Raw genomic sequence first — 12,016 nt, forward strand, 5'->3', positions numbered from 1 at the left:
CTCCACTGACTTGGATTACTTAACCTAGCTCTTTGCTTCTAGTAATTGTGCTTTCCATAGTACAGGAATGAAAAGCATCAAAGTGGGGAAACTGTAGGAAAACTTAATTGCATTGCTTGAACCTAGTTCTGTGTGGCTGAGAGACCAGACTTGTTGCTTAGAGACTAGATTAATTTAATGCTTAATTTAGGACAGCCAGATTATGTTGACCCCCGCAACCTTTTAGGGTTCCAAAAATTGATACAAGGAATGAAAGGAATTTCCTCCTTTTATATGTCTTTATCATAATACACATTTGTCTTAGTAGGTAAAAATCCTACTACTGACTTTCCTATTAGGAAAGGTGTTTTTTTTTTTTTTTGGTTATGCTGACCATATTAAGGAATTAAAGAAATTAAAGAAATCTGGTGTCTTAGCCAAACCAGGACCAGGTTCAGACAGTGCAGTTAAGTTTTCTTACATTCACAACAACCTTTGGTGGTAAATGCTATTATTTATCCCCATAATACAGGTAAAGGAAACTGAGGCTGAGAGAGATTAAATAACTTACTCAGTTTACACAACTAGTAAGTGTCTGAGATAGGATTTGAACTCTGCATTATCTCTCATCAATGATCTCTTCAGCTCCAGGTCCATAGCTACCATAATGATGTAGGCCTGTCTCACCACACTCCTAGAATATTGCAATAACCAGCAAGTTGTTCTCTTTGCCTTGTCTTTCTCCTCTGCTGTCCATCTACCATTCAGCTGCCTAAATGACTCTCCACAGGACTCACACTTCCTTACTCAATAAACTCCAGCTAGGTGACATCTAAGATCACATATAAAAACCCTTTGTACAACACTTTGCAACCTGACTACTTCTTACCTTACCAGCTTTACATGAAGACTTCCTTTACTCCCCTCTGTATCTCTGTGATTCACTATCCCTGGTCTTCCTAGTTATTCCTTCCACAATCTCCTATTCTTCAGACCTAGGTGTTCATACTTCTCATTTCTTCCCCTCTGACTTCTTTCAAGACTAAGACCTGGGGTGGCTAGGTGGTGCAGTGGATAAAGCACCGGCCCTGGAGTCAGGAGTATCTGGGTTCAAATCCGGTCTCATACACTTAATAATTACCTAGCTGTGTGGCCTTGGGCAAGCCACTTAACCCCATTTGCCTTGCAAAAACCTAAAAAAAGACTAAGACCTTTTTCTACTCCCCCTTTATTTGGTTGCAGTTCCTTTGAGATGACCACTGATATACATGTCTTATATGTACATAGTTGTGAGCAAATCTCCTCTATTAGAACATAAGTTCCTTGAGGACAGGGACTGGTTTTGCCTTTCCTTGTATCTCCTGCACCTAGGACAGTGACAATCATAGAAAACATTTAATAAATGATTATTGCCTTGCTAAGCCAAGTCCAGTATGTTGTAAAAATTTTTTTTTTTTTTTTTTTTTGGTTTCTTAACCTTTCTTTTGTATTCCAAAGGTGGTTTTAGCCTACTCTTTACTTCAGCCTAGTGTGACTGGCTGCATTAGGGCTCTACTTTCTCTTGATTTGGATGGTTTACTTCTTCAGCTGCCCTTTCTTGGGCATGACTAGTAGAAATTGTAGGGTTGTGATTGTAAGTGAATGAGTATTGAGGGAGAAGTCAGACCTATGTTCTATTCTAGTTTCATTACTAATTTGCTGGATAACCTTGAGCTGGTCACAGAATATTTTAGTTTCAAATTTCTATTCTCTTAAAATAAAGTGGTGGGAAAGGTTACCATAGGGATAAGATCAAGAAATCTTATTGTCCTACTGGTATACAAGGCTGTTGTGAGGATTGAATGAGATAATTAATGGACCTGAGTTTCCTTTGTAAAAGAGAAAGGGATATTTACTAATGTAGTGTCTCAAAATTGTAAATTAAACCGTAATACAAATTGATGGAATTTTTGTTGTATGAATGTCTTGGAATAGGGATTCACAGTTTAGTTATCTAGACTACATCAAGATGTGACAGAAAATCAGAAGTGACCTTGTTCAGTCTTCTCATTTTATAGAAGAGGAAATTGAGACTTGGAAAGGAACTGACTTGTTTAATTCACACAGGTACTAAGGGGCAGAACCAGACTTCAAATCCAAATCATTGTGGAGATCCTTTCTCCTGGTTTTAAACCATACAAATCTTTTTTTCCCCTTTTCTGATTTTTCTCATATTTTCATCCCTCTTTCCCTTCAGCTCTTTAATTGGTTAACTTTTGCCCATTCTCCTCCTCCCCTCCCCACCCCAGCCTACTCATACTTATTAGCTTCCTCATTGGAAATAGTAAGGGACCTTTCTATTCCCTTGTCACTTGGTTCAGAAGGGGCTTAAAGAGGCTACTGAACCCTGCCCTAGAGTCTTGAATGAGTGTGATGGGAGAAGGCAGGAGGTCAATAGAGGGGCTGGGGAGCAAGTGCAATTTCCTATTTCCCAAGTGGGAAACTAGAAATTTGGGAAGAGACATTTGTGTCACTATTTGGCTAGTAATAATGTCTCTCCATGGCTTCTCAGGGTAATGCTGCTGTACCTGAGAGTGCTGTTTGGTGGTTTAAGGTTTTTAGTACTGCTAGAAATGTTCTCTGTTACTGTTCTTTAATCTTACTAGAGCCCTGTGATTTCCATTCAAGAATGTATTTTAGTAGAATGAGTCCTGTTTTTAAGTGGTCTATGCTGAGTCTGTTCTACCATTGCTAGAATGAGAGAAGGTGTGCATGTGTGTGTGTGTGTGTACACATACACATTCGATATTTAAAGGTAATTCAATTTAATAAACATTTTTATCAGATACTTCTGAAGGACTGGTTTTCAGATTCATTACATATTTGCTTATTAATCACATTCTTGGTGTAGCACCCAACTCTAAGTGCTGGACAGCCTTCAGATACCGCCCTGCTCTCAAGTGGCTTCTAGTCTAATGGGATATATATCTTACAAGACATATATGACTGGTGGGTATTCAAATAACTGATATGAGGGAGAGTGTAATACATCTCAGGGAAATATCTTGGACTATGAGAAATTAGGTGCTTATTTTCTGGGGCTAGGGATATTTTCATTGATGGCTCCAAAGAGGAAGGAGTGGGGCTTGAAAGAAAGCTGGCAAAGTAAGAAATGGGTTGTAAATGTTTTACAAATCAAATAGAAGATCTGTCCTAGGTGCAGGGAACATTATATATAAAAGCATTATTATAAAGGCACTGAAAAAGGAGGGAGAAGAGACTGTTCTAAGAATATAGAGAGCATGAAGGGGGAATGATATGAGTTAAAAGTTATTTGGAATTGACTATAAAGAGCCTTGAATGTTAGATTTTTAAGTGCATAATTTAGTTAGAAATTTTAGACATTGAGAAGGTACTGGAAATTTTGATTTAAACATAACTTAGGATCTTAGGTTTAGAACTAGAAAAGACCTTAGTTAAATACAAGTTCTCTGATTGCTTTTCCAGGGGCTAATTCCATCCCAAATACAGTAATCTTCCTCCCTTCCTTTCTTCCCTTTCCACCTTGTCTCTTCTTCTCTTTTTCTCTCCCCTTCCCTCCCTCCATTTTAGTATATAATACATTCCAAATTGCTCATTTTACAGAGGGGAAAGCTGAGTCCCAGAGAGATTAAGCAAATTGCCCACTTTTAGTTTCTGGTGGCCAAACCAGAATTGTAAATGTCAAATTTCTTGATCATAAATCCTGTAATCCTGTAGACCTTTCACTTTTAAACATGCCAAGTTGGGTCCACTTAGTACCCTGGAGCTGTTCTTCTGGGTTAGCTGCAGAGGATGGAGGTCAGGACACTGGTGGAGGACTGAGCTTTGAGAGCTTTTTGAGCTGGTCTTCTTTATCTCAGGGAAAGATTGTGTTTGACTCAAGTGTGATGCACCTGGAAACGACCCTGGACTTTGACTAGTGTTGTTTATTCAGGGGAGGTCGGAACAGATCCAGCCTCTTGTGCCCCTTGGGGACCCACCCATACCCCTGAAGGCGGGAGACTGAGAAAACACTGAGCTCTTCCGAGCCAGCCTGGCCCAGCTGTTCCTGTTCATTCACTCACTCACTGACTTACTCACTCATTCATCTTTTTTTTTTTGCCATTAAGGAAACTGAGTGGTTTGGCGAGTTGCTAAGGAGGTGGAAGGAGGGGATGGGGGGGGGGGCTTGATGAGTTGGCTGTGGAGTTGACTTCAGGAAGAGTGAGCTATTAATCATACTTCTCTTTTCCTCAATGAACAAACAAGAGATGAATACTGTTAGGTCTGACAGCTGTGACGTGGCTGACCCACTTGGGGAAGCTTTGTGTTCTCCTTGTAGGAGGCTGGGTTGGAATTGTTACTGAAGACACTTTTCTCTTCCTCTTGTCTTTGGCACTCTCCCTCCTACCGCCTGCTCTTTCCCCAAGGGTAATTCCCTTTCCTTTGCCTTTCTAAGGAAGATCTCTATCCACAGATGCTTGGCTGGGGACTTTACCTTTCTTTCCCAGTTTTTGCCTTCCATCCTAGGGAGGAGTCAGGAGTTTTTTTTTCCCCTTCATCATTGCCCAGAAAAGAACTATGGATCAATCTGGAACTCAGGGGAGGATCTTGTTTCCTAGTTTGTTTTTTTTTAACTCTTTAAATTTAGACTTAAGTCCAAGAGCCAGGAAATAGTGTAAGGCAGATGACAGACTCATAGCCACATTAGCTTTTAAGTTTATAAGATCCCTGTCATCATCCTCATTATCAACCACAAGCCTTTATTGACCACTTTATACATATCCTGCCTTGTGTTAGGTTCTGTATGGGACAGAAAGAACTTAGCAATACTCCAAGAGCTTATTTTCGTTTGGGAAAGTGGTATATAAATATTTGATTTTTTTTTTTTTAGAAACAGAATTTTAGAGCTAGAATGTATTTTAGAGGTCATTTAATTCAGGCCCTTCATTTTATAGAGGTGAAAACCATGAACTAGAGGCCAAATGATAACCCAAGGTCACTCAGGTGGGAATGCCTAGATTTGAATTCAGTTCTATTGACCCTAAACCCATTGTCCCCTCCACTGAGCCCCTCTGATAAAGGTGCTAAGTTAAGTATCAGATGGTGATGAAGGCTGTGTTGTGTTGTAGGAGTTTAGGGGGCATGTATGGGGATCATTGTGGACTTGGAATGTTTGGAGAAGATTTCATTAGAGGAGAAAGAATTTGAGTTGATTTTGAAAAAGAGGTAGGACATGGACAAGGGAGAGCATTTGGTGTTGTCATATTGACCTGTTTCCATGACTTTTGAAGGATAGATTCTTTTAAAAAAATATTCATGTTAGGGGCAGCTAGGTGGCGCAGTGAAGAGCACTGGCCTTGGAGTCAGGAGTACCTGGGTTCAAATGCGACCTCAGACACTTAATAATTACCTAGCTGTGTGGCTTTTGGCAAGCCACTTAACCCCATTGCCTTGAAAAATCTAAAAAATATTCATGTCAGGACTCTTCCTTGATGTGATTAAGAATTGGATATCAAGGGGATGCCCATCAATTGGGAATGACCGTCAAGCTGTGTTATGTGATTGCAATGGAATAAGATAGGGTTGTAAGAAAAGACAAGCAGCATAATTTCAGAAAAACTTGGAAAGACTTACATAAACTGATGGAAAGTGAAGTGAACAGAACCAGGAGAATGTTGTACAAAATAACAGCAATATTGTTAGATGAAGAACCATGAATGACTTAACTATTCTCAGCAATAAAATGATCCAAGACTATCCAAAGGACTAATGATGAAGCATACTATCTACTTCCAAAGAAAGAAAGAATTGCTATTGATTGAATACAGACTGAAGCATGGTATTTTTCACTTTCTTGCTTTCATTCTTTTTCTTTTATTTGAGTCTTTTTCTACAAAATGATGACTATGGAAATGTTTTCTATGATTATACATATATAACCTATTTCTGTTTATTGTCAGGGTGGGGTGAGGGGAGAGAGGGAGGGAAGGATAGAATTTGGGACTCAGCTTTAAATAAAAATGTTTAAAAATTGTTTTAATATGTAATTGGGGAGGAAAGTGTGTGTGTGTGTAAAATTCTTATACTCCTACCATCCTTCCTAGCTGTTTGAGAAAATTATCTACACCTAATGTCTCCACTCTCTTCTCTCATTCTTTTATTAATATTTTATTTGTTTTCCAATTATATACAATAATAGTTTTACCTATCATTTTTGTAAGGTTTTGAATTTTGCAATTTCCCTGCCCCCCCCCACCCCGACAGTCTGATAATCTTTACATTGTCTCTTCTCTCATTCTTAACTCTGGCAGCCAACCACATCATTAACAGAAATTGCCTCTTTCAAAGTAAAACTAGTGGTCTCTAAAATGATAAATCCAATGGACTTAGGTCCTTTTGGACCTCTCTGAAACATTTGACACTGTTGGTTTTCTTTGGGATACTCTGTCCTCATTTGATTTTTGTGACATTGGTCCTCTTTTTCTGTCTTCTTTGCTGTTTCCACATCACTGTTATAACCACTAACCAAAAGTGTCCCTTACTGCTTTATCCTGGATCCTCTTCTCAGATGTTCCAGAACTACATATTCAGCCCTAGCCTCTTTTTTGATGTAAATTGTCCCTCATCATTACCTGCCATCTCAAATTCGGTATGTCTTAACTGCATTTTATTATCTTTCTTCTCCCTTATTCTAAACTTCCCTATTCATAATGCAGACCCCACCATTCCTTCAGTCACCCAGGCCAAACAAAGCCAAGTGTCCTCCTTGGACACTTTTCACCTCACATATCCAAATGCATCACTTTTCTTGTCATTTCTATCTTCAGAACAGTCCTCATTGCATCTTAGTAGACTGTTGCAGCAGTTTTCCAACTGATCTCTCTGCTTAAAGCCTTTCAGTCCCCATCCATCTTCTACTCAGCTACCAAAGTGATTTTCTAAACTATAAGTCTAAGCATATCATGCCTTGGCTCAATGAGCTTCAGTGGTTCCCTATGACTTTCAGCATCAAATATAAAGTCCTCTGTGTAGCATTTAAAATTCTTCCTAAAAAACTACTCCCTTTCTTCTGTCCAGTCTTCTTAGAGTTTACTCATCTCCATGCACTCTAAAATCAAGTTTTTTAAAACCCCCTGTCCATCTCCTATCCAGGCTATCCCTCATCCCTGCAGTGCTCTCTCTTTTGGTGTCCTTCAAGATTCAACTCAGATATCAGCTTCTGTATGAGGCCTTTCCCAGTCTACCCAGTTGCTCACACCTTCTCCTCCTATATTGTCTTTTCATTTAGTCTCTATATATATCTGATATCACCTAGTTATTATATACATGTCACTATCACCATTAGAATTTTTGCCTTTTGAAGGTAGAGATAGTTTTTGCTTTTTGTTGTATCTCTTGTGATTAGCACAGGACTTAGTACATAGTAGGTATTTAAAAAATATTTAACTAGCTGAATACTAGAGATAAAAAGATCAAGTGAATAACAGTTTCTGTCCTCAAAGAGCTTACATTTATTGGGGAACTGAAGACAGTGGGAAGAACTTACTTGATCTTATGTGGATTAAAGAGTTGTACGTGAGTCTTGAAGGATGGGGAAACCAACTGAGAGGAGATAGGGAAAGATGTGTTCTCCTTTGCAGGCTGATCCAACACCTAATATTTTCATGACTTCAAAGCCTTAATCATCCAGGTTAAAGGACTGCCATCATTAGTCTTGTTAATAGTGTATTGAACAAACTCTTCATGGAAGTGCCTCTTGAGTTTCATCCTCAGGTTGCTGTAAGATAATGAGTTTTGGGGCTGTCTCTGCTCTTCAAGAACTTGTTGGCAGAGAGGGGTCTTGATATGTTTGAAGGGAGGGAGGACTCACATGTACCAATTTACAGATTTTTGAGGAAATTATGCTAATTAAATTAATCTACTCTTTAATTCATTAGAATGATCTGTGTTAAAACTCAGTCATCTGGTGGACTTTTTTATTCTTTTAAAATGTGTTTTATTGGGGTGGCTAGGTGGTGCAGTGAATAGAGCACTGGCAGGAGTACTTGAGTTCAGATCTGGCCTCAGATACTTAATAATTACCTAGCTGCGTGGCCTTGGGCAAGCCACTTAACCCCACTGCCTTGTAAAAACCTAAAAAAAAAACCCCAAAATAAAATACAATAAAATGTGTTTTGATATCTCTTTTTTTTGCGTTGTGTCCCATTTCCCAATGAATTTCTTCCTCTTTTCCTCTTCCAGAAAGTTATCCCTTATAGAAATAAGGATAGAGACTGAACTTTTGACTTAATTGGTAAAGGGTGCTGGTCAGCACATTTTCTGCAATCTCATCTTGAGAATTAATTAGAGTACTGAGAGTTTAGGTTGTATAACAAAGAATATTTCTAAAGGAAACCAATAGTTCAGCAAAACTAAGAAACACTGGAAAAGTCTAACATCATATGTGGTGTTCCACAACCATAGTCTTCCAACCCTGCAAAGAAGCAGAGGAGATATTTCTTCTTAGGGACCACATTTGTTCATTAGGACACCACAAAATTCTGTTATCTTTTAGATGTCAACATTATTATAGTTATGTAGACTTGTTTCCTGGTTCTACTTACTTTACCTTGCATCATTTCCCATAAAACTTTGTGTATACTTCTCCAAGTTTCATATCTATTATTTCTTATAGCACAGTTATATTTTGTTATATTCCTCTACTCTGTGTTCAGCCTTTTTTTAATTTTGTTTTGTTTTGTTTTTGCAAGGCAGTGGAATTAAGCCACTTGCCCAAGATGACCTAGCTGGGTAATTGTTAAGTGTTAGAGCCTAGATTTGAGCTCAGGTCCTTCTGACTCTCCAGCGGGTACTCTATCTACTGTTACCTAACTTCCCCTCAGGACATTTACTTTTTAAAAACTGAACCTAATTTAAAGGTCTCCTGACTGGGTGATGTGGGTTGAAGACTGCTTCAAGTACCATCTTACTCCACAACCCAATAGAAACATACTTGACTTTATTGGGTTGTGTCTTAGGCCCTGTACCTTTTTGAGGTGCATTATAATGATAAAACTGCCTAACTGTCAGGGGGCTAGAGGATTGAAGGATTTACTATCTGGGAAATACTGCAGACCTCATATGTAAGAGCTGAACTAGTCAGAACTGTGATATCATGAGTCAAGAAATAAGATAAATTAGAATGTGACTATTGAGAGTCCTTGTCCAGATGCAGGTCCCTGATCTCTTTTCTCTGCCTTTTCAGGGAGAGGCTAAAAAGGAGCCCCAAGAGTGCCAAGGCAGAGGGCTCCAGTCCTGTGCCGGCTGAGCCCTCACTGTGCACGGATCAGGGGACGATGACAGACGTGAAGGTGAAGACGGAGCTCCCTGATGACTATATCCAGGAGGTGATCTGGCAGGACGACGCCAAAGAGTCTAAGAAGACCGTCAAGGACGGCTCTGGGGATGTGCCAGCTGAGATCTGTGTGGTGATTGGGGGTGTACGGAACCAGCAGACCCTTGGTGAGTAACCCAGAAGTAGGTCATTTCTGATCTACTTTCTACTTTCCCATTGCCTTGAGTTATTTTAGTGGCAAGTCAGAGGGTATGGGCAGGATGAGACAGGGATCTGGGGGGAAATAACTGTTTCCTGACCATCATCTTAACCAAGACCACCTGTCTTTCACTCTCTTGATATTTTCTTTTTTCTGGGACTCTCTGAATGGAGAACTCTTGAGTTTCATGGAATTAGATTTCAGAGCAGGTCTTATCCCTTCCCTTTGCTCCTTGAGTCAAGGAGGGGAATGTGTTCTTGACTCTCACACCCTATGGCTTTTGTTCTGCTGTTACCATACTCTGAATCAATAGAAATGCTCCTCATCAAATCACCTCCATCCATTTCTTTGGATTCCTTCAAGATATTCTTCTAACTTGTTGTTCTTTATGTTATTCTGCCTTCCTTTCCCAATTTATCGCATCTAGTGGTCTCCGTGGGAGATTAAGATTGACTCGCTGTGAATGTGGTCTCTCCTCCTCAAAGAAACCTACTACCCTAATGTTATTTTTAGCAGAATTTTTAGTGACTCTTGTTGCCTATAGGATAGCGGATAATTCAGTATTCAAGGAAAATCAAGTTCTAGATTTAGAGTCAGAGGTTCAAATACCAGTTACTTTCCCAGGCATTTGTAAAATGATGACCTTTGCGGTTACTTGTAACTCTGAATCTCTGTTCCTTTGGCCCGTCACAGTCTGACTTCACCTTATCTTTCCAGACTCTGTTGTTCCCTTGTATGAACTGTCTCTTCATGGTCCCATGTGTTCACATGAGTTTCTTACTTGGACAGACCATATTTGAGACCTAACTCGAGCTCCATTTCCGCCATGAAGCTTTTCCTGGCCATAGTAGTCTGAGGTAGCCCTGAGTTCTATGGTACTTGTTAAGTCTGACCCACATCTTTGCACTAACCATAGAGTGCTTTTTTATTAGTTATTTTTTCATATTCTGTGATTTTTCTCCAATTAGACTATAAACTCCTTGAAGGCATGGACTGTGTATGGACTATCTTTGTATCCTCCTTTTCCTTCAAAGTAGGTGCTGAGTAAAGATTGGGTAGCCAAAAGAAATGTTTTCTTTTTATTTTTGAAATGTTTCGGCCATTTTAAAGCATTGTTGTTGCTTTTTGTTTCTGAATCTTTATTCTAAACATACTTGGCTACCTAGTGAGTATGTCATAGAGGGGAAAGGAAAAAAATTCAGCTATTCAACCAAATCACCCAACATAGCACCTGTTCTGGAAAGTACAAGCAATATTCTGAATTTGTATTTCCCTATCTTTAAAGCCAAAGGAGTGAAATGCCTTTTCTCAGAATCATGCTTAGTCTCTATGATATTAATGATGTTGTTTCATTTTTTTCTTCCTGTTCTTGTTCTTGTTTTCCTTTTATGAATATTGCTTTCCTGGATCTACTCACTTCAATCTGTATCTGTTACATTCATCCCTCTATGTTTCTCTAAATTCCTCGTTTTAGTCATTTATGGTTCAGTGATAATCTATTACATTCACCTTTCATAGTTTGTTCATTCTCTCATCTTTCGATACACATTTAGTTGCCAGTTCTTTGCTACCATGAAAATTGCTTCCCTGCTTTCATTTAAAAAATGTGCTGATACATTTTTATTTTATTTATATTTTTCAAATATAGATATGATCATTACTTACACTTGCAGCGAGGGGCACTTCACCCCATCTCCACCCCTAACCAGTGATCCCCCCATCCCTTGTCTTATTTATTTTTCTAACTACATGCAACAGTAGTTTGCAACAATCATTTTTTACTAGGTTTTGAGTTTTACATTTTTCTTCCTCCCTTCCCTCCCCCCTCGCCCTGACAGAAAGCAATCTAATATAGACCATACATGTACAACCATGCTAAACATAGATTCATATTATTCATGTTGTGAAAGAAGAATCAAATCGAAACAGGAGAAAAAAAGCATTAGAGAGAAAAAAAGCATAATACCTCAGACAACTTTTAAAATTGGAAATAGTAAGCTTTGTTCTGCATTTAAACTCCACAGTTTCTTCTCTGGATATGGTTAGTATTTTCTATCACAAGTCTTTTAGAATTTTTTTTGATTATTGTGCTCCTGAAATGAACAAACCCATCTTCACCTAATGTTGCTGTTAGTGTGTACAATGTTCTTCTGGTTCTTCTCAATTCACTCAGCATCAGTTCATGCAAGTCTTTCCCAGGCTATTCTGAAGTCCCATCCCTCTTGATTTCTTATAAAACCTTAGTGTTTCATCACGTTTATATAACACTTTGTTCATCAATTCCCCAATCAATAGACATCCCCTCAATTTTCAATTCTTTGCTGTCATGAAAAGAGCTGCTATAAATATTTTTGTACATGTGGCTAATCAGTTATTTTTAAAAGGGGGGAGAAAGCTTATCAGCCAGATTAACCAGGACAGTGACCCCATCTCTTCCTGTCCCTGAAATAAAAGAGGGCTGAACTCACCTTTCATTTTAAATAGAAACTTTGATTCAGCCA

The 12,016-nt window shown here is 38.8% G+C and overlaps 1 protein-coding gene across 9 annotated transcripts in view; it reads left to right on the forward strand.

Moving 5' to 3' along the window:
• The window catches only part of ZNF618 (zinc finger protein 618), a 215,236-nt gene that overhangs the window by 139,551 nt on the left and 63,669 nt on the right, over window positions 1-12,016 (forward strand). For all 9 annotated transcript variants that reach the window (XM_074211158.1, XM_074211159.1, XM_074211152.1 and 6 more), the window contains one exon: window positions 9,227-9,483. In XM_074211158.1, the coding sequence (XP_074067259.1) occupies window positions 9,227-9,483 (257 nt within the window). The remainder of the gene's footprint in view (window positions 1-9,226; window positions 9,484-12,016) is intronic.

The sequence above is a fragment of the Macrotis lagotis genome, chromosome 1, assembly GCF_037893015.1.
Source record: "Macrotis lagotis isolate mMagLag1 chromosome 1, bilby.v1.9.chrom.fasta, whole genome shotgun sequence".
NCBI classification, from domain to species: domain Eukaryota; kingdom Metazoa; phylum Chordata; class Mammalia; order Peramelemorphia; family Peramelidae; genus Macrotis; species Macrotis lagotis.